Below are 21,740 nucleotides of genomic sequence, written 5' to 3' on the forward strand. Positions count from 1 at the left end.
CTATTTCAATTAAAAAATATTGGTGTATCTTGGCAGCTTTCGTTTATTTATTTATTTATTTATTTATTTATTTATTTTTTCTTTGTGTCACAGCTAAATTATTACAGGTCCTGGTTCAAGGAAAACTCTTTTTTCCCCCTTCTTCAGGGTCTCTCTCTTGACTTGTCATGGTGATCCTCATTTCCTACTTAATGTCATTTTTTTTTTTAACGTCATTTTTCTCTTGGGTACAGGCATACAAGCAGGGTGAGCGCAGACCCTCACAGACTCCTGGGTCCTCATCTCGTGATTGGGCACAGAGCTGCCAGGTTATGCCTCCTGCCAACCAGGGACTAACACCCTTGAGCTCAAGCCAGGCATCAACCCTTCCCGTGAGCCTACAGTCCCTACACACAGCAGACAGATGATCTCTAAGAAGATTGTTACTTCTGTGTCTGGATGCCTTAGGTAGTTGTACAGGGGTGGACAAGAGGCTTGGCTGGCAAGTTGATCACTGAATGTGCCAGAGTTCTGTCAGCCCAGGACTGGGACAGCCACTGTTATGCCCTGCCCAGAGATATCACAGTGTGACTGTCCCCAACCCTGACCCTCCCTGCACTCATACCCAGAATCCCATCATTGGGGTCAGAAAGTGGTAGCAGTCACAGAAGATGGGGAGACCCTTGGTGCTAGGGTGTAGGAGCAATAGACTGAGAACCTGTCCCAGGGATGCAGGGAGGTAGTAGGAGGGAAGATGGTGTGAGAGCTGATACACATGTTCCATTGTCTCATAGGACGTCACTTATAAGACATAAAGTCAAAGATAAAATTATTAAGAATTGCAAAACAGCTAATACAGACCACTAAACTTCAACCACAGGGCCCTGTGCAACTGCACTGGTTGCCAACCTGTTATGCACTGAATGTTTGTGTCCCCCCAAATTCATATATTGAGATGCTAACCCCCAATGTGACTATATTTGGAGATAGGGCTTTTAGGAGACAAGTAAGGTTAAATAAGGTTAAAAGGGTGGGGTCCTAATCTGATAGGATTGGTGGCCTTATCAGAAGAGGAACACATGCACACACGTAGGAAATGTCATGTGAACACACATCAAGAAGGCAGCTGTCTGCCAGCCAGGAAAAGAGTTCTCACCAGAACCCAACCCTGCTGGTACCCTAATCTCAGACTTCCAGCCTCCAGAACTGTGAGAAAATAAGTTTCTGTTACTTAAGCCACCCAGTCTGTGGTATTTTGTTACAGCAGTTGGGCTGCCTAAGACACCTGTGAAGCCAGACCTGGAGAAGGTTGTTTGAGGAAGGTCATGAATTCAGTATGGACCTGTTGAGTTTAAGGGACCTAAGTGATATTTAGCTGGCAATTTTTCATATATGAACTCACAGATCCAGTAGCCAAGAGTAAGTCTAGAAATACCAGTTTGGGAGTCATTAATATATAAACAGCAATTAGATTCATGGGAGTGGATGAGATCAACAAAATACAGTGTTTAGATTGAGAAAAGGGTGAGGTTAGAAACCAAGGTGGGAGGTGTCAACATTTAAGGAGGTGGCCAGAGGTGGGCAGATCACAGACAAAATAGAGACAGAGAAGGAAAGAAAAGAAAGAAGGGAGGAAATCCAAGAGTAGAGTATGGTATTCTGGAAGCCAAAAAAATAAATTAGAAATTGGTTAGCTTGTCAAATGTTATGAAGTTAAGCAAGATGAAGATTGGAAAGTGTCTGTCTGGTGGATCTTGCCACAAGGAGGCCTGAGAGCAATTCGACTTGAGGATTAGAAACTAGAAGCCAGTGGGATGAGTTGAGGAACACAACTACGAGAGGCAGTTGACATACGTCAACTGTCTGTATCAGATTCACTCAGGGAGCTTGAAACATATAGATTCCCAGGCTCTTCTTCAAAAGATTATGATTTGGTAGATCTGGGATGGGACCTAAGAACCTGTATTTTTCTTAAGGTTTCTACATGACTCTGATGCCCTGCCAAGTTTGGGAACTGCTGATCCAATGCAAATAACATGACTTGCATTCAAACTGACCTGGGTGTCACTGATTATGTCACATTTTAGCTGTGTGAGCTGGAACAAGATACTTAATTCTCTTTGAGCCTCAGTTACGTCGTTTATTAAAAAGCAGAGTGATAGCTGTACTCTGTGGTATTGATTTGAAGATTGTAGATAATGTAATAAATCATCTGGTACATAGTAAATGTTTATTAAATAGCAGCCAATACTATTTAGCAGTGGATACAATGAATATAGACTATTCTCTTAATAAACAGCTTAGCTCTGAGGGGCAGGGGAAAGAATCAATCGCTACAGGTGTACGAGGGTCAAGGAGCAATCGTGTTCTGTCTTGATTTTTGTAAAATGGCTGAGATTTGAGCATGTTTACATAAGCTGAGAGGCAAGAGAGGCAGATGGGGTATGATGAGCCCAGATCTCTGAATTGATGAGAGGAACTCTCTCCAAATCACAGGAAGGATTCGCTTCTGAAGGGACAAGAAACTCCCCAGAAAGATAATTGGCATGGGGGCAGGATATTCAGGGATTTCATTCTTAATAATCCCAATTTTCTCTGTGAAGTAGGAAGCAATGTCATATGCTGAGAGAGGCAGGGTTCTTGAGAAGAGGCACAGGTTTGGAAAGAGTATATTGAAAATTGAGGAGTGATAGATGACAAAAGATACGTAGAAAGATTAACAAAATGTGCCATGGTCTTAGTTTAGGTTGGAGACCACTGATTTCTTCTTTGCCTTAGGTTACACTACTGACATTTTCTATTGTTAGTATGTGCCAGACATTGTACTAAATGTTTTTCACACAATATCTCATTTAATCCTCGCAACAACCCTACAATGTAGGTAACATCCATTATCCTCATTTTACAGATGATGAACTGAGACTAGAGAGTTTTAACTAACTTGTCCAAGGTCACTCAGCCAATTAATTGCAGAGTAGGTTCTCAATTTCAGGTTTGTCAATTTCAGAGCTTCTATTCTTAATGGTGGGACATCATGCATTAATTAAGATTAGGTTTTGGTGGCATATACAATGAAAATCCAAACAAGCAGATCAAACAAGATACAGGTTTTATTTCTTTTTTACGTAAAGGAAGTTCTGAGGCAGGCAGCCCTGGGCTGGTATGGCAGCTCTGCAATCATCAGATACCCAAGCTCCTTGTAGCTTTTTGATCTACTATCTTTAACATGTAGCTTCCATCCTCAAGATTGCTTCATGGTCCAAAATGGCTTCCAACCCTCATGTCTGCATTCCAGAGAGCAAGAAGGTGCAAGAAAGAGTACATGCCAGAGTCTGTCTCCTTTTTGAAGAGTTTTCCTGCAAGTCCTACCCAATAACTTCTACTTGCATTTCATTGGTGGTCTCCCTAGGTTCAAGAGAAACTGGAATATGTCATTTTAAGAGCACATTTTGCTGTCCAAAATATAATTGAATTCTGTTACTAAGGAAGGAAAAGCAGATATTGAGTAGGCCACTACCAGTATTTGTCATATTGAAGCAGGGCCTGGTTGGCACCCCCACAGTAGAGACCTCTTCATGTCCCCGACCTCACCTTTACTTGACCTACCTATAGCTTAATAATAGATCAACCCCCTGTGGCTTGAGCTCTGAATGTCCCCTGTCCCCCCCAGTTCCCTATTTTAGAAATTTACGATTAATACCTTTAGGCTCATTGATCACAATCTCTACAGTCTAGCTTTCTTTCCAGGTGAATCCCATCATTATTCCTGGGTTTGTTGACTTTACCACAGAATCACATGGCCAAAGGGAAGGCTACATGCAGACCCCTGGAACCATCACGTAGCCTAGATTTTTCCCTTAAGAATCTCAAGCCTGTCTGAGAATGGTAAGGCAGTTTTTGGAGGTGTTAACTCGCTGCCCTCTCAGACCACTGGTGCTCTGATACTAAACGTTTATTCTATGACCCAACTCCTGTGTTGGTCTATTGGCTGAGTGGTGCAGGCAGCACGAGCCCCGACCGGACTCGTGTGGCCTCCGGTTTCAGGAGTGGGGGTGACTTATCTGAATGGTGAGTTAGGGAGAAGGAATTGGGCAGATATACCCAGTCTGGAAGTCTACAACTGCCAACTGCATTATTCAATCTATTTACATTTATCATTATAGATACATTTGGATTTCTTTATCTGCAAAAAGAATAAATCAAACTTTTAAAATATCTTTCAATGTTTGCCCTGCAATGCTTTTAAAGATACAAATTAAAAACTTTTTGTTACACTAGTTATGCTTTGAATTTTAACTTGATTACCTATCTTTAAAAAATCTAAAGATAATTGATATTTTTAACTCCAAATAATCTTTTAACTTCAATAACTCCCTCTCAGGCTTAGATTGTTATTGTAGTCCAACCAGTTTGTTCTAACTCGCTATTTTTTTTAATCCCACAAATTAAACATTATTATCACTGCTTTATAATAACCAATGTTTGTTTAGAGTTATCCACACCTCAAATCTTTTTTCTAGAGTCATTTTCATTCTTCATGAAGCATGTCTTTTGAAAATCCCTTTAGTGGGAAGTAAATTTATTTTTATTTATCCTTCTTGGAATTTACTGGAATTCCTGAATCTGTGGATTACTGTCTTTTGTCAGTAATGAAAAATTCTCAGCCACTTTACTTTGAATATTGCCTCTTCCCCTTTCTGTTATCTACTTCTAGAATTCTGTTAAGACAGATGGCAATTTCTCATTTTATAACACATATCTTAACTAGCCTTTCAGAGTCTTTATCTCTTTTGTTCCTGGGCTACGTCCTTTGAAATTTCTCCAGATTTATCTTCTATTTCAGTATTCAAACTTTGTCCATTATGCTGATTAACTTTTCTGTTTGTTCTCAATATTTTATTATAATAATTTTCAAGATATAGATAAGTTGAATTTTAGACTAAAAATCCCACACACCTACCACCTATATTCTACAATTAACATTTTAGTATACTTTCTTTATCACACATGTAGCCATCTCTCTATCCCTCAATGCATCCATCAATCTAACTTTGTTGTGCATATCAAAGTAAGTTGCAACATCAATACACTTATCCTCAATTCTTCCATTTAGTTTTCTTTTCGATTCTTATATTTTCTATTCCTAGAAGGTCCATTTGTTCCTCTTTCATATCTATCTGGTCATTTCTGATGTTTTCTTGCTCATCACTCACCTTTCCAATTTCTCCTTTTATTTCTTACATATTTGACATATTTACTTTATAATAATCAGGGAAATACAAATTAAAATACTACAATAATATTAATAAGAGTTAACATAATGGTGTGCTTACCATATAACACAGACTATTTTAGTGCTATAACTATAGTAACTTTTAAAATTTTCACAATCCTATACGATAGAATGGTAGGCATTAGTAACAGTAACTGATATACCCTGCATGAGGAAACTGAGAAAGTCTGAAAGTCAGGCAGTATAACTCCTTCAATTTTGTTCTTTTTCAAACTTTTACGACAGTTCTACATCTTTTGTATTCTCATAAGAATTTTAGAATCTGCTTCTCAAGTTTCTACAAATGAATCTTGCTGGGATTATGATTGCTATTGCATTGAATTTATAACTCAATTTGGGAATAATTGACATCTTAACAATATTGCATTTTTCAATCCCAAAACAAGGTATATCTTCCCATTTTCTTAGGTCTTCTTTAATTTCTCTCAGCAACATTTTGCAGCATTCAATGAACATATCTTGTACATCTTTGTCAGATTTACCCCTAAGTATTTTATGTTTTTGATGCTATTGTAAAATATATTGCTTTTTCCATTTTCATCTCAGTTGTTGCTGGTATATTGAAATACGCTTTTAAAAAATTGTGGTAAAATACACATAATATAAAATTTACTGTCTTGGCCATTTGTAAATGTGTAGTTTAGTGGTGTTAAGTACATTCACACTGTGGTGCAACCATCACCATCCACCTCCAGACTCTTTTGATCCTGCAAGACTGAAACTCTGAAATCATTAAACAATAACTCCCCAGTTACTTTCCCCCCCAGCCCTTGGCAACCACCATTCTACTTTCTATCTCTATGAATTCACTACTTTAGTTACCTCATATAAGTGGTATCATACATTTTTTAAAATCTTTTTGTGACTGGCTTATTTTACTTAGTTCATATGTTCTCAGGGTTCATCCATGTTGTAGCACATGTCAGAATTTCCTTCCTTTTTAAGAGTGAGTCATATTCCATTAACATTATATATATATATATATATATGTATACATATATACATATATATATATATATATATCACATTTTATTTATCCGTTCATCCATTAATGGCTCTTGTGAATATTGCCTCTTGTGAATATTGTTGCTATGAATAAGGACGTGCCAACTATCTTTAAGAACCTGCTTTTAATTCTTTAGGATACATGCTCAGAAGTAGGATTGCGGAATCATATAGTTTTATTTCTAATTTTTTGAGGCACCACCATATTGTTTTCCACAGTGGTTGCACCAATTTACATTCCCACCGACAATGCACAAGGGTTCCAATTTCTTCACATCCTCATCTACACTTGTTATCTTCTGCTTTTTTGTTTTTTTAATTTATAGTAGACATCCTAATGCGTGTGAGGTGGTACCTGCGATTTTGATTTTGCATTTCCCTAACGATTAGTGATGTTGAGCATCTTTCATGGGTTTATTGGCAATTCATACATCTTTTTTGGCAAAATGTCAATTCAAGTCCTTTGCCCATTTTTAAAGTCAGATTGTTTTACACTTGATTTTTGTATATTGATCTTATATGCTGCAACAATGATAAACATTAATTCTAGTAGCTGTTTGTAGACTCTGTAGGATTTCCTAGCTAGAAAATCATGTCATCTATGAGAAAAGATCTTTATTTATTTATTTCCAATTTGGAATGCCTTTTTATTTTCCTGACTTATTGATCTGTCTCGAATCTAGAGCAGTGTTGAATAGAAGTGGTGACAGCCAACACCTTTGTCTCGATCATGTCTTAAAGGGAAAGTATTGGTCTTTAATTGGTCTTTAATGGTTTAATTGGTCTTTAATTAAGTATCATGGTAATTGTAGATTTTTCACAAATGCCCTTTTATCACTATGAGAAGGTTCATAGTTTGCTGAGAGATTTTTATCAGGAATATTTGTTGGATTTTGTCAAATACTTTTTCTGTATCTGCTGAATTGATCATATGAATTTTTTCTGTTTTAGTTTGCTAATGTGAATTATATCGACTGGTTTTTCAAATGGTAAATCAGCCTTGCATCCCGGGGATTAAACCCAGCTGGCCATAATATATTATCCACTATATATAATGTCAGACTCAATTTGCTAAATTGACCAAAAGTCAGTGGAAAGAATATACATAGAAAAAAATCCACAGAAGATCTAGCTATTGTAATGATCAGGAAGAGATTTAAAATAGCTAGACTTATACGTTCAAGAAAGTATAGGCAAAGGTGGAGAAAATAAAAAGATGGAGAATTGCTCCAAATGAATTGGATTTTATTTTTAAAAAATCATATGAAATTTCTAGAACTTAAAAATACAATGACCAATATTAAGAATTCAATAAATAGATTTAAGAGAAGATTTAGGTAGATGGATAGAAAATTCACAGACTCATGCATAAAGAAAGATGTCAAAAAAATGGTAGTAAATACAGATGGTAAACAATGAAAAATTCTGACATATGTGTCACCGAAGTCTTAAAAGGAAAAAAGAGATAAGACCAAGAATTTTCGAAAACAGATAAAAGATACCAAGCTACAAATTCAAAGGACTTCACGAGTGGCACATGCCACTCATGAACCCAAGTGGGATGAATACAAAGAAAATCACATCTAGACATATCACAGATTATTTGTGGAAAACTAAAGAAAAAAAATGTTAAAAGGAGCCAGAGGAAAAAAGATATTAGTTTCCAAAGGAATAACAATGGAATGATGGAAACCAGAAGACAATAAAAGGACATCTTTAAAGTGCTGAAAAGAAAATTTGCCAAACTAGAATGCTATCTATACTCAGCAAAAATATGAAAGATAAAATGAAGTTTTTAGGCAAACAAAAATGGAGAGAACTTGTCACCAGCAGACCTACTACAGTATGAACAGAGGAATTATTGAGAAAGAAGGAAAAAATTCCAGTCAGAAGCACCAAAATGTATATTGGAACAAGGAGTAACATAAAGGGTAAATAAATATGTAGGTGAATATAATGAATATTGACTGTAGAAAACACATAATTATAAAATGTTGTATGGCTTAAAATACCAGGGGTGCCAAATAAATGTATACAAGTGGACACTTTGGTCAACATTGCTCAAGTAGTAATTCGCCGTCATCAGAAGTGTCTGGATGCTGATGGTAACCACTTTGAGCACCTCTTGTAATTGCAGAAGACAAACGTGACTTGTATTCATCTTTTGTTATCGGTATATATTGAGTATTACAATTTTAATACAGTTTTCCTTTCTTAAAATGTGTATACATTTTTTTGGCACCCTCTGTATATGCACAATTAAAATCTGTGACAATAAAAACCACAAAAGTGGAAGGGTGGTGGAGACATAGTATTCTAAGGTCTTAGCATTATTGGGAAAGTGGTATAAGTAATTATTTATGTTAGAGTGTAATAAGTCAAATAGGCAGGCTGTAATTACTAAGATTTCTAAAAGAATGTATAACTAATAAGCTAATAGAGGTTAATGGTATAATTAAAATATTTTAATTAATTCAAAAGAAGGCAAAAAAGAGAATAAGGGATGTAAAGTAAGTGAACAAAAGAAAATAAATAGCAAGATGGCAGGTAGAAATCCAAATACAGCAGTAATTATATTAAATGTAAATGGACTAAAAGCGTTTCCTGTTGAAATAAGTATAGAGCAAACTTCCAATTTTAGGCTTAGCTAGAGTCAGCATAAAAATGTAACTACCTACTACAAGTGAAAAGGCAGGGATTCCTAGTGCAAAATGTGGATGAGGGAAATAACATAGCTGGCAACCCTGCAGGGCTGAATTCTGAGTCAAGTTTGAAGCAAGAAAAACTGTCTGTTCAGTGCTGTGGATTTTTTTTAACATTTGAAAGACGAGGACTTTAATCTGTCTTTGTTGCAGATCTTTTGAGAAGACCTCCTGAATGTGCCCTCAAGTTATGCAAATGTAAAGCAAAGACTCTCTATGGAAGCTGTTTGAAAAGCTAAACTGTTCTTTGTTGTTGCAAATTGTTTTAAATTCTTGCTACTGTACTCTAGTTTGGTCTTCTCACAGGAATGGCTGTAGCTAGTTTTCTTCCAAATTATCCAAAGGCAAACACAGTTCATCTCTGTAAATGTTATTTTTCTTCTGAAGACCACACACTAGTCTCACGCGAAGAACTCATTTTCTTTCTATTAACATGACTTTATCTGTTCTCTTTGGGAAATAAAAACCTTTCTTTATTCTTTTAAAAGAGAATCTCCCTCCACCTTTTCTTTCCTGTATGTATTTCCATTTCACAAAGAGCTCTCATTTTACCTGAGAACGCATCTGTCTGATTCATCTAGGATGAAAAATATCCTTTCTAATAGATTAACTTGTACCTCCAAATTTCTCTCCTAATTTGGCAATGGGGCTTGGAAGTAGGTGACGGAGGGTGATGAAGTAAATCTCATCACACCACACCACATTTATGTTCTCAGTGTCAGTACTAGGATATTGAGTTGGCTGGACCATCATCTGAAAATATGTTTTTATGTTGTTATTGAGTGGTCTAGACAGTCTAAGGATTAGAGCAGAGAAAAGCTAAGAGATAAGAAAGTATAGGTTGAGGAATACACCAGGTTTGAGCTGGAGGTGGAAATTCCGTCTTTTTCTCAGTGGCTTAAAAATTTTCATTCACTAGCAACGTTTTGAGTCTGTACTACTTGTAACACAGTAATGGAGATGCAAAGAGGCATTCTAGAAGAACATACAATGTTACAAAGGCCACACATCCTGTCAAACGAATAGGGCAAATGGTCAGTACTACAAAAGTTCAGAAAAGGAAGTAAGCATGGAAGTTAAGGGAGTGAGTGGGAGGGTGGTCTTTAAAAGGTAAAGCTGGGGTAAAATGAGATGTTAGAGAAAATATCGTGTTTCCTGGAAAATAAGACCTAGCGGGACAATCAGCTCTAATGTGTCTTTTGGAGTAAAAATCAATGTAAGACTCGGTCTTATTTTACTATAAGACCTGGTCAATATAATATAATGTAATATAATATAATATCCCAGTCTTATTTTACTATAAGACCGGCTCTTATATAATACAACATAATATAAGACCGGGTCTGGTATTAATTTTTGCTCCAAAAGAGGCATTAGAGCTGATGGTCCCGCTAGGTCTTATTTTCCGGGAAACAGGGTAGTCTACGCAGGATGCACAAAGCAGATAAAGGTCTAGTAGCAGGAAAATACTTCCACACAAAATTATTAACGATTTAGTATGTCTTTTCATTTGTCATTTACTGCCTTTCCAATGAATGTAGTAAATAAAATTTAAAAAGGGTATGATTCAATCTCGAGAGACAAGACAAAGAAACCAGTAGAGGACAGACATGCTATGAAAAAAGTGCCAGTTCGTGGTTCAGCCATAAATTCGGACAAGAGCAATTCTGCATAGGGCACGAGAAGACAGGCGTTGGAGTAAGGCAGATCTAGGCTCCAAACTCAGATGCGTGCCACAAAATAGCTCCGTGACCTTGTGTAAATCTTACGACCCTCGTCTATGCTGTTTTCTATGAAAACGTCTCTAGTAAGGTCCAACAAGTCTCATTTGTGGGGAGGGTGAAATCATTGTGGTGACTTGACAAAGAGCTTGACACGAGTGTCTAAGTTTCTACCCTTTCTCCCTTCTCAACACACCTCCTCTTTTTCCTACAGTAGGAGTGAGATGTGTGGGGTGAGTAAAGTGAGCAGAAGGGGAACGATGAAGGGAGGCAACTTCCTCTCTGCCCTTCGCCCCCTCCCCACCACACAAGCTCCCGACCTCAGGTTCCGGGAGAGTCACCGTGGAAGTGGGCTGAGGGCACATAAGTGGGGAGGGAGGATCTGCTAACTGTAAACACAAACGCCATCAAGAGTTCAGAGCCCGTCTGGCCACCGGATTTCCGTGCCACACTGAAGCCACCCCACCCATGCGTCTGCTCTCAGTTTCCCCAGCTGTGTAATGGGGATACATCATCTCCTCCTCTCACTGGTATCTGCCCGACCTGACCGTGTGTGAAAGGCTAGAAAGAGCCCCCAGTTTTTGGCCTCCAGCCCCATCAGGTCCTCCTCCCGCTTTGGCTTTGGCCTTTTGTACCGGCCCCACGTGACCCGCCCGGCCCGCTCTTCCCTCCTTACCCGCCCCGCCCTCCGGCCTTTCCCGGCTCTCGGCCCAGCTCTTCCCGCTCCTCTGCCGCCCCCCTCCCGCACTCTCTCTCCCTCCTCCCCCCTCGCCTCCCTCCCGGGCTGTTGCCGCTCCCTCCTCCAGGCAGCCGTTCCTTCGCGACGCTTCCCCTCCCCCCGCGGCTGTTCCGCCGCCTCGCCTCCCCTCCCCCCGGCCGGAGCTCACTGTCTCCAAGATGGCGGCCGTGTCAGTTTGGGGCATCTCCGCGGTCCGGCCCGGGGTCCTGGTATCCCGGCTCTCTTCCTCCCCGGTAAGTAGCCGAGAGGCCACCCTCGGCCGCCCCCAGCCGTCGAACCCGAGGCTGAGTCGCTCTGGGGCCCGCTCCGCCGCCTCGCGGGGTCGGCAGGAGGCTGCAGGCCCCGTCGCGGCCTGCGCCGCCTCCCGCTGCTCTGCGCCAGGCCTCGGGCTGGGGCGCCACGGCCGCCCCCTCGCGCCCGGCCGGCGCCCGGCTTTCCCCGCCCCGTGGTCCGCGCGCCTCCGGCCCAAGGTCCCCGCCGCCCGCCGGCGGGCCGGGCCCAGCCGGGGAAGTCGGCGGGTGGGCAAGCGGCGAGCGGCCCAGGCCGCAGAGCCTCGGGCTGGGCTGTGCCGTGCCGGCAAGCCCGCTCTCCCTCGGGGGCGCGCCCACCTCCCCGGCCCCACCTGCGCCCGGCGCTCGCCGCCCAGGCCCGCCCGGCCCCTCCTGCCCGCGCTCCGGGGCGCTCCCTCTTCGGTTGCGGCCGGGTGTGCGGAGATCCGAGAGGGGCTGAGGCGGCAAATGGGGGTGACAGGCTGGCGGGTGTTGTGGTGCGGAGGAGGCAGCACGTGTGGTGTTGTGTCTGTCGGGCTGTCAGCCCGGACGCTGGGAGGGGAGGCGGCGGGCTGCTTGTCAATCGTCGGCCGGTTTGGACAGGAGCTGCCGGACCTGTCAGGCTCTTCGGGTAGCCTGCATGCCCTAAACCCTCCTTGGAACCCGCCTCTGTGGAGCTGAGGATTTGGAGGAGCTGGGAACGGGTGATACATTGCTCTTAACTCTTTCACGTGATTTCATTGTTAACTTAGTCCTCGGGTTCTGTTTCCATCTAATGGGAATGGCGAAGCCACCCGTTGGCAAGCTTCAGGGTTGTGCTGTTCCAAGTTTTTAAAGTTTCTCGCTCTTTAAAAAGAGAGCGCGAAGATGTGTTTGTGGGTGGGGAATGGAGGCCGGGGAAGAACTGTCGGAAGCAAGTTGTGCTTTCTCTTTAGACGCTGGTGTAAAGTTCAAGTCTGCAGGCCCTTTACTTTGGTAAGACCTGGACACTAGTGAAAATCCCGGCCGGAGAGACAATGAATAACTGTCATTCATTCTTTTACCTGCGAGCTTAATCAATTACGTTTCCAACTTCTTAAACTCAGGTTGTAGCTTCTTATTTAGTTTAGCGTTAATATCTACATAATGAACTTTCGTGGAGTAATAATAGTATGATTTCTATTCTCTCGAGACTCTCACCAAAATGAAGCATAGCTCTCAGGGGGCTTCTTTTTAGTCAGATTAAAAATAAATCTTGGCTCAGATTTGAGTGTTTACTTCAGCCTTTTTTTTCCTATCCGAGTTAATAGTACTATCCCTTTCCTAATACCTGTTAGTTTTCCTTTGGATTTTAATGATACTTGTAAGAATAATTGCTGTGGGAGCCATTTTTTTTTTTTTTTCTTTTGTTTATGTTGTAATGTAAATGTTCCTCAGATTAAGAACAGAGGTTCTAAAAAACACAAAAGTAAAATTAAATTTAGTTTTGAAAGCAGAGGAGTTGTTTAGATTGTGAAAATTCATTATTTTGGTGATTTTTAAAAAGATTTGTATATGCCAGGTTCTTTTGTCTGAAAGAAGAATATTGACTTTGATCCTGGAGAGGCAGTATATTTATGTTTGTGTTTCATTCGTTAATGTTCATTTCAGGACAGCAGTCTTGAATCTTTATGAGATCTTTGTAGACTGGCAAACAGGGAATAAATTTTTTTCTGTACCATACGTTTGATATGTAGTCTGTGCATTTGAACATAATGATTCTGGGCCTTTCTCATTTCTAGTTTCTCTCTCTGTAGATTGGTTATGAACATTTTGACAGTTGTTACTCCCTCCAAGTACTTTAGTTTGGCTTAGGAGATGCTATCAGCATGTAATTCTTGAAATTTGAATGAAATTGGATTATTTAAAAATTCCTTAAGCACTTTTCCCACTTGACTACTTTTCATATTATTTTTGTTTCCATTTGGAATGTTTAAAGTATATATTGCACTTAAAGTATGAACTTGATCTGTGTGTGTAAATTGTATTTGTTGTTTTTCTAATGTATGAAATAGTTAAAATTTTCTTAATTGTTTTCTGCCTATTCTACTGACTGTTTTATCCAGTCTGAATGTCTGGAATTTTAAAGATGAAAGATTCACTTTTACTTTCATTACAGGATTCTTTCTACTAATCCAGATACTTGTTGAAGTGCTGAATAGTTTCTTGGGGAAAGATGTCAAGGAAGAGTTTCAGTTCATAGACTGGTGAGCAGAGATTATGGCACACAGAATAGCCAGCACCCTCTGGTTAATTGTAGTCTAAGGTTATTCACAGTGCATCTCATTTTGTTTCCTCATTGTATTCTAATTACTCATTTCATTTCTTTTCTTATTTATCCCAGTGGTTTACATACATGATTGTTTTGGAATGTTGATAGAAACATGTTAAAATTCCTACAGGTGCTCAATAAACACTTGCTATTTGATTGCTTTTAAAGACTAGGATGTTTCAGTTATAGCTTATTTACAAGTGGGACTTGATAGAAAACTGACTTTGTTTTCATTGTTTTTCAGGCATAAGATAAACATTCTTCTGCTGGGAGTGACATGTTCCTGAGTTTTTACAACTTTATGAAGAGACCCACATGTGGTGCTATTGAGAAATTTATTGGGAAGTTTGAAGACATTTCAAATAACTGGTAGTTGCGGTTTCTAAAGTAAAGTGGGGAGGCATCTATTTTATGAAAGGAGGAAGGACTTAGGCCAGAAAACTTGTATGCTATGGTTAACTGGTTCTCAGCCTCCGAGAATGTTGTTTTCCATGGTGTAAAACTTACTCAGCATCAGGATAAGGGATAACGACTCTATGGATATACGAATCCTTCACCATGGTAAAACTCGCTAATCCGCTGTATACGGAATGGATTTTGGAGGCCATAAAAAAAGTGAAGAAGCAGAAACAGCGTCCTTCAGAAGAAAGGATATGCAATGCAGTGTCTTCATCCCATGGCTTGGATCGTAAAACTGTTTTAGAACAATTGGAGTTGAGTGTTAAAGATGGAACAATTTTAAAAGTTTCAAATAAGGGTCTCAATTCCTATAAAGATCCTGATAATCCTGGGCGAATAGCACTTCCTAAACCTCGAAACCATGGAAAATTGGATAATAAACAAAATGTAGATTGGAATAAACTGATCAAACGGGCAGTTGATGGCTTGGCAGAGTCTGGTGGCTCAACTTTGAAAAGCATTGAACGTTTTTTGAAAGGTCAGAAGGATGTGTCTGCATTATTTGGAGGCAGTGCTGCCTCTGGCTTTCACCAGCAGTTACGATTGGCTATTAAACGTGCCATTGGCCATGGCAGACTCCTTAAAGATGGACCTCTTTATCGGCTCAACACTAAAGCAACCAATGTGGATGGGAAAGAGAGTTGTGAGTCTCTTTCCTCTTTACCTCCAGTGTCACTCCTTCCACATGAAAAGGATAAGGTGAGAATGGTATATGCATCAGTGTTCATAGAGCTGATGATGTAGCATGCTACAAAGTCACGTTTCTAGGAAGTTATATAGAAGTTAACACAAGTTTTGTGTTTGGAGACTTGTGGAATGATGATCACCTCTGGTTTTTCACTGGTGAGTTCTAGGTGTGAGAACTCAGTAGATGCTAATTGTTCTGATATTTTGAAATAGTTGAGATTCAAAGTGTAGAGTATCGATCAACCAAAAAGAACATGTTTAGATTAGAATTAAAAAGTAGCATACAACTTTAAAACTGTTGCATAAAAGTTCTTGTATCTTACTGCGGGAAGCTGATGAACAGCCAAATGCTGGAGACTTGAATTTGAAACAAACAAGTGACTCTAAGAACCTTTCTTCTTTCTTCTTCCCATTTTGTTGCAGTTTATCATTACACAGGAATGAGACCAATTCTTGTGACCCATAGTAGTAGTTAAGCAAATTTAGCAATTCTTATATCTACTGTTTGTATTCTAGCTTTCTGTCATGTGTTATTCTTTCTATATGACAAAGTCCTAAATATTATTGCTTATGACAGGTGTAACTACATGGGTCAGGAATACTGTACCCTATATTAGTAAAGTTCTGGGGAGCTGGGAATTTTGATGCACGTATGATATACATTACTGTGCTGTGTTTTATGCTGTTACTTTGTGCACTTGAAAGTATGTCTTAACGGTAAATTTTGGCCCTTAAATAGATAATCAGGGTTGAGGAGAATTTCGTTAATAGCTGTTTCTTACATTGACCTAGTGTCCTAGCTGTAAATTTATTTCAATTGCTCTGAATTGTAGTTCTGTGGAAAGTGTAGTAATTTAAATTGTTGTGCACCTTAGTAGGATGAGAAGATTGTAAAGTTAATGTTGAATGTATTTAAACATATTTGAGATTTGCTCTAAATTTACTGTAGTTGATAACCCACCTATAATTTTTTACTTAAATAACAATTGAAAATTAACAGTATTTTTCTTTGATGAAGTTTTTAGAGATCGATTTTAGGATTCAATTTTCTCTGTGAACTTTGAACTAGAAATTATCTTACTGTGATTACTCTTAAAATGATTCTGATAGAGAATCCCATTCATAAAATGGCTCTGTATCATTTCAGCATTTAAGAGTACAATATTAACAATTCAAGGTGGACAAGTAACTAAAATGCTTTATTCTGTTGTTCAGTGCTGTAAGTACTCTTAATCTGTGAGAACTGTTTCTTGATCACATATAGCTTAAGTGAAATGAAATACAATTGATTCCTACAACTGTTAATCAAGTGATCTACAGGTTAATTGCTTGGAAACAGAATAATTTATAGTTTAGAATGAATTCACTGTCATACCTGTGAATTGGATATTATAAATTCTTGTTAGAACACCTGGATGCTTGCTTTTATTATAAATTCCCTTGCTTGAGTTAGATATTTTAATTTAAAAAAATATTAACTATACATAAAGTGACAGTTGTGCATATTACTAAAAAGTAGTCAATATAGTGCAATGTAGGACAAATCTGACTCCTATCACCCTAAGGCTTTACTCCTGGAAAGAGACCATGAGAACCATCTAACCCAACAATCCTTATTTTGCAGCTGAGTGGAGATCTTTGCATTAAAAAAAAATGTTTAATCCAGCAAAGATCTGCTGGTGTGCTTTGGTTAGAAATGTCTCTTTGGTTACATAATTTTAATATATAGTGTTGTTAGCCGGAGTAACTAAATGTGGAGGATACGTTTGGGAAAATTGAGTTTCTTGAATAGACTCCTATCTATATATACTGGTCTTGTTGGAAAACTAATTTCATGATAATATCTACAAAATTAGGAATGATGAGATCTGTTTGTATTTTTAAATGGAGTCTTATTTTCAATAGTGAATTCCCTGCGTGACTTTCCCCAAAGATATGAAAAGCTCACATTCAAAATCATAATAGAGTGAACTCTAACGTGAAGAATTATTCTTCCTCTCAACAGATCACAGTGTATGTCTGCTCCTTGTACTTTAACTACTTTCTTCCCTCTTTTTTAAACTCTCCATTGGATTCCTATGTGGAATTGATTGCTGTTATGAATTTAGGTATTTTCAAAAAAATTATCCAGTGTATTTTTGACAGTGATGGAGAAAGGAAAGTGTAGGCCAGAAGTAGTTTCACTTTTAAGGCATTAATTTCTGAAATAGTTATTGGGCACCTACTGTGGTCCAGGTACTTGGCTTAGAATTGAAATGGCTTGGAACTGAAATGATTTTATGTTCTCTGGAATGCAAATGTATCTTATTAGTCTGGTCACTGGGGTGAGAGATGAAATTAAGGGACTATATGAAGTGACGAGCAAGTTCCTCTTTTTTCTATATCATTTCTAACTTTTTCTTTATTTTTTGCTATATTAACCTTTGGCAGGCATTGTAGACCTGTATGTTAGATTTTCAGCAACTGAGTGGTTTTTGCTCTTTTTGATGAGATCAGCTGTGTAGAAATATTTTTAAAGAGTTTTTGTGAAGACAGCTGAATTTAATTGTGTTTTCACATTGATAGTGAGGAGACTATGGGATACTGTGGTTTAAAGTTGTATCCCTGTTCTAAGGGAAATTTCTGAGCTAGCTTTAGGTTGTGGTAGTTCATAGTGATTTATTTTTTTAACTTGATGTGTTTACTGTGTGCCAGGTGTTACTTTAAAGCTATACATATGTTAACTCATTCAATCTTCATACAACTCGAGGAGGTAGGTACTGTTATTTTACAGATGAAGAAATTGAGGCGTAAAAGAGGTTCTGTAACTTGTCCAAGTCAGAGATATTAGGAGACAGAGCTACGTAGGGATTTGGATTTGGGCAGACTGGCTCCAGGTTCAGTGTAATAGTGATAGTTCCTGCCTCCTGGGAGGTGTTGTGTGTAATGCCCGTCACTGCGCTCAAATACACAGTTGTGAAGGTTTTGGTGTTAACTTCATAGCACATTCTCTAATTGTGAAAGGACATATGCCTCCCTCACCCCTTCACTGTGTCCCTTTTTTCTCTTCCCATCATAGAATGAATTCTAAAACTGACTTTGAACCAGTGATAAAAGTATAAGAAACCAAAGATTACGAGTAGTCTGGTTTTCACACGTATTAAAAAAATAGTTTGTCTACATGACATTTTATTTTTTTTCTTAAAGATAATTTCTAAGTTTGTTCATTTTTGTTTCAGTCGTCACTGAAGTTTTATCATTTGAAGTTTGGGATTGGTTGTATGGCTGTAATAGAGTGCTTTCATTTGGGACAAAATGTTGTTTTCCCTTGAATTGTGGGTGATAGTGTGTAACTGGCATGAATAACAACTTCCTCCTTGTAAATTTCTTTTTGAAATACGGATATTACTGTAAGATAATTTGTTCATTCATTTCATTTATTCCTTATTCATTCAGCAAACATTTAGATGCCTACCATGAACAGTGCATATAGGATTTAGTTTTTGTTGGGGATTAAGGCAGACAGCATAGAGACAGCATAGAGTCCGAATTATTTTGTTCCTGAAATGTGGCATGGGATAAGTGTGGCTTTGACAGGAACTTAGATTTTTTGATGTAGAGATGCTGATTAGAATGGAAATATGTTCAAGTTATTGAGAGTTAAAAATGATAGTGTTGATTTAGCTATTTGAAAATGGCCTTTATAGTAAAATTGTTTCACATTTTATACGTTAGAATGGTGGTATTATAAAATTGTTTACACATGTAAGCTTAATTTCAATTTCAGATATCCTGTTGCTGTGATGCTTTATACTAGTAAGTGTCCATGCTGTTAAATTCGGATATGTTTACTGCTTGACAGAGTGATTGTTTGCATAAAGAACGAAACAAAAAACACAACAACCCCTATATCATCTGAAAGCAAAAGATGCTACAAAAAAGTTGAGAAGAAATAAATTAGTAGTAAATAAGTGGAAGAAGTTCTCAATCTAAAGAATATATTAAGGGGTGGCCGGTTAGCTCAGTTGGTTAGAGAGAGCGTGGTGCTAATTAACACCAAGGTTGCCGGTTTGATCTCCGCGTGGGCCACTGTGAGCTGCGTCCTCCTTAAAAAAAATAAAATAAAATAAAGTATATATTAAGATGTTCTATGAGAGCATACAAGCAAGTGTATTTTATAGTATGATTATTGGGAAACTTTATTTTTGGGGGAAACTTAAATTACAAATTTTAATTCTTACATTATAAAGGAAGGAATGCAGGATGATGCCAACATAGCAGTTTTTAAGTAAAGAAGGATTATTTTAGAGGAAGTTATTCTAACCATATGTAGTGGACCTCATTTTTCAAGTCATGGCAAGGACACAGTGACATGGATGATGTAAATTTTGTAATGTTACTGAGTGTACAACTGATTGATCTCAATGGTTATGTTTTTTGTACATTTCTTACATCATTGTTTATACTGTTTTTTGTTCTACACCCTGAGGAGAAGCTGGCTAGAAATAAAAATTTGTTACTGACAAGTCATTGAAGTAGATTAAGTATAAATGTAGTTAGGAATTGCCTTTGTCTCAGCAGATTTGTTCATATAAAAAACAAAAACAAAAATTTAAAAATAACTCTGGCAGAGATATGTTTGTAATGCAGTATTTGTTTAAATACAATCAACTGTACAGATATTTTTTGGTCTTCTAGTTAGGCTATGAGCTTTGTGTGTTTTGGTAATTTTTAGCCCACAATATACCCTGAGAGAAAACTTGAGCTACTGAAGCCAGCTTTGGTTTAGTCATTGCTAATCAAAACTTCTATACCCAAAACTTCTATGCATACAATCTAGACATTTTTCTTACAATTACTAGCACTTTACTCTTTCTTGGGGTAACTTCTAATAAATTGATGAACTAAAAATAAGAAATTAATGAAGACATCAGATACTACAAATTGCTTCAGGAATACAGATCGAGAAGACCCCATCATCATCACTTCTTCTCCCTGTATCAGTAGGCCAAGGGAATGTAAGCAGTTGCTTATAGAAACCTATTAATAGCTAACATTTGTTAAGGGCTAACAATGTATTGGGCAGCATTGTTCTTAGAGCTTTAACATATACTTTCTTATTGAAGTCTCAAAAGGACTCTACGTGGTTAAGTTTTAATAGGTATGATATATAGTAGCTCTTCTATAACACAAATTTTCATTATTGCTTGTCATAAAACACCAAATGGAAAATGAATATATGCAAAATACATTATCTTCTTATCTTTGCTGCCTGTTTTTTTGTTTAGTTCATCCTGTCACATGGCCAGCACTTTTTACTTTACATTTACTTTTAATACTGTGGAAGTGAATAGATAACAGGAACTGTTTGAATCTGAAAAAATTTTTTTTTACCATTCCAGTCTTCTTGAAGTTGTAAAAATCTCCTTGACAGTATTTTTTTTTTTGTCTTTTCTTTTCTTTAGAATATTGGAGAAAGTATATTTTTTACACTGACTTGGTTCTTAGCTGTGTGAAAAGACAGTATGGGTGCCAAGTTTGCTGGTTTAAGTAGAATTAAAAATTTATTTCCAGTGAGCTGAGAAGCATTTATTAAAATCACAATAATGAATACTTTTCATGCTCTGATTTAAAAATTTTTAAAGAAACAAATGTTACATACAGGAATTATTAAAAGCCGCGTTCTGATGTAGTTGTTTACCAGTTGGCTACTCGGGTGGAGTCAGTTCCCAAAGGATCTGCAGCAAATGAATTAGACCAGTAGCGACTTCACTCTTCTGCTTTTTCCAGCTGGAGTGGGATTAGGACTCATTCGGCTGCAGCTGGTTCCCAGGAATATCTAAGGTTGTTTCTTTTGTTTTTTTTCCCTTTGACAGGAAAGTCATAGTTTCCAACAGGTGGCTTTCATCAGCACTATACATAACTGTGTAAATTCAAGTTCAAAGAATTACTTTGCAACTTCATTAGGGAACAGGTGAAGAAACAGTTCATAGTATGGCACTTGGTTAAGGGTTGAAATGAAGCATACAGATTGTAGTGGCGTAGCATTTAGAATGCCATTCTGGGTCAAAATAGTTTTTAACTGCCAGCAGTTAAAAAAAAATAAAAGCTGCTAAGGAAAACTAAGTATAGTGTTGATTGAGGGTTGTTTTTACAGTTGGATTATATTATGTTTACAAATATAGATATATTTTTAGAAAAAAAGAATTTTCTGCGTTTTGTAGAATTTTATAATAATCTTGGGTAACAATGATTCTAATCTTATTTCACAAATAGAGAAACTGAAAGCCAAGGAGATTGTCTTGTTCAATGCCACACAGCAAGTTCACACACATGTGGGAGAAGTGGTCAGGCCTTTCTCTGTTCTATGCTTTTTTCCTATGGGCTGTAGTACTACTTTATAGCATTAGAGAGCAATAAGTATAAACTAATATAGTTATAACTCTCTTCCTTGATGGAAACCATAGAATAAACCCCGGTATAGAGAATTTTCGTGGTTTCTGTAAACCACAAATATGTAAATCTGGTTGTTTCGGTGTTTGAAGATAGCTATAGACTCTTGAAAGTTGAAACAAGTTTTTTGAGGGAAGGGAGTCTGCTTTCTTACTGCCCATATA

The 21,740-nt window shown here is 38.0% G+C and overlaps 2 protein-coding genes across 4 annotated transcripts in view; one reads left to right on the top strand and one right to left on the bottom strand.

Moving 5' to 3' along the window:
• AP3M2 (adaptor related protein complex 3 subunit mu 2) overlaps window positions 1-11,659 on the bottom strand; it is a 52,581-nt gene extending 40,922 nt beyond the window's left edge. The window contains exon 1 of the mRNA XM_033103837.1: window positions 11,588-11,659. The gene's annotated coding sequence lies outside the window, so the exon portion shown is untranslated. The remainder of the gene's footprint in view (window positions 1-11,587) is intronic.
• Window positions 11,551-21,740, top strand: part of KAT6A (lysine acetyltransferase 6A) — a 98,027-nt gene continuing 87,837 nt past the window's right edge. For 2 of the 3 annotated variants that reach the window (XM_033103831.1, XM_033103833.1), the window contains exons 1-2: window positions 11,551-11,672; window positions 14,243-15,156. In XM_033103831.1, coding sequence (XP_032959722.1) covers window positions 14,557-15,156 — 600 coding nt within the window. In that variant the 5' untranslated portion in view covers window positions 11,551-11,672; window positions 14,243-14,556. Of the gene's footprint in view, window positions 11,673-13,845; window positions 13,934-14,242; window positions 15,157-21,740 lie in introns of all 3 variants that reach the window. The other variant, XM_033103832.1, reaches the window with a different exon arrangement.

Source organism: Rhinolophus ferrumequinum, chromosome 4 (genome assembly GCF_004115265.2).
Source record: "Rhinolophus ferrumequinum isolate MPI-CBG mRhiFer1 chromosome 4, mRhiFer1_v1.p, whole genome shotgun sequence".
NCBI classification, from domain to species: domain Eukaryota; kingdom Metazoa; phylum Chordata; class Mammalia; order Chiroptera; family Rhinolophidae; genus Rhinolophus; species Rhinolophus ferrumequinum.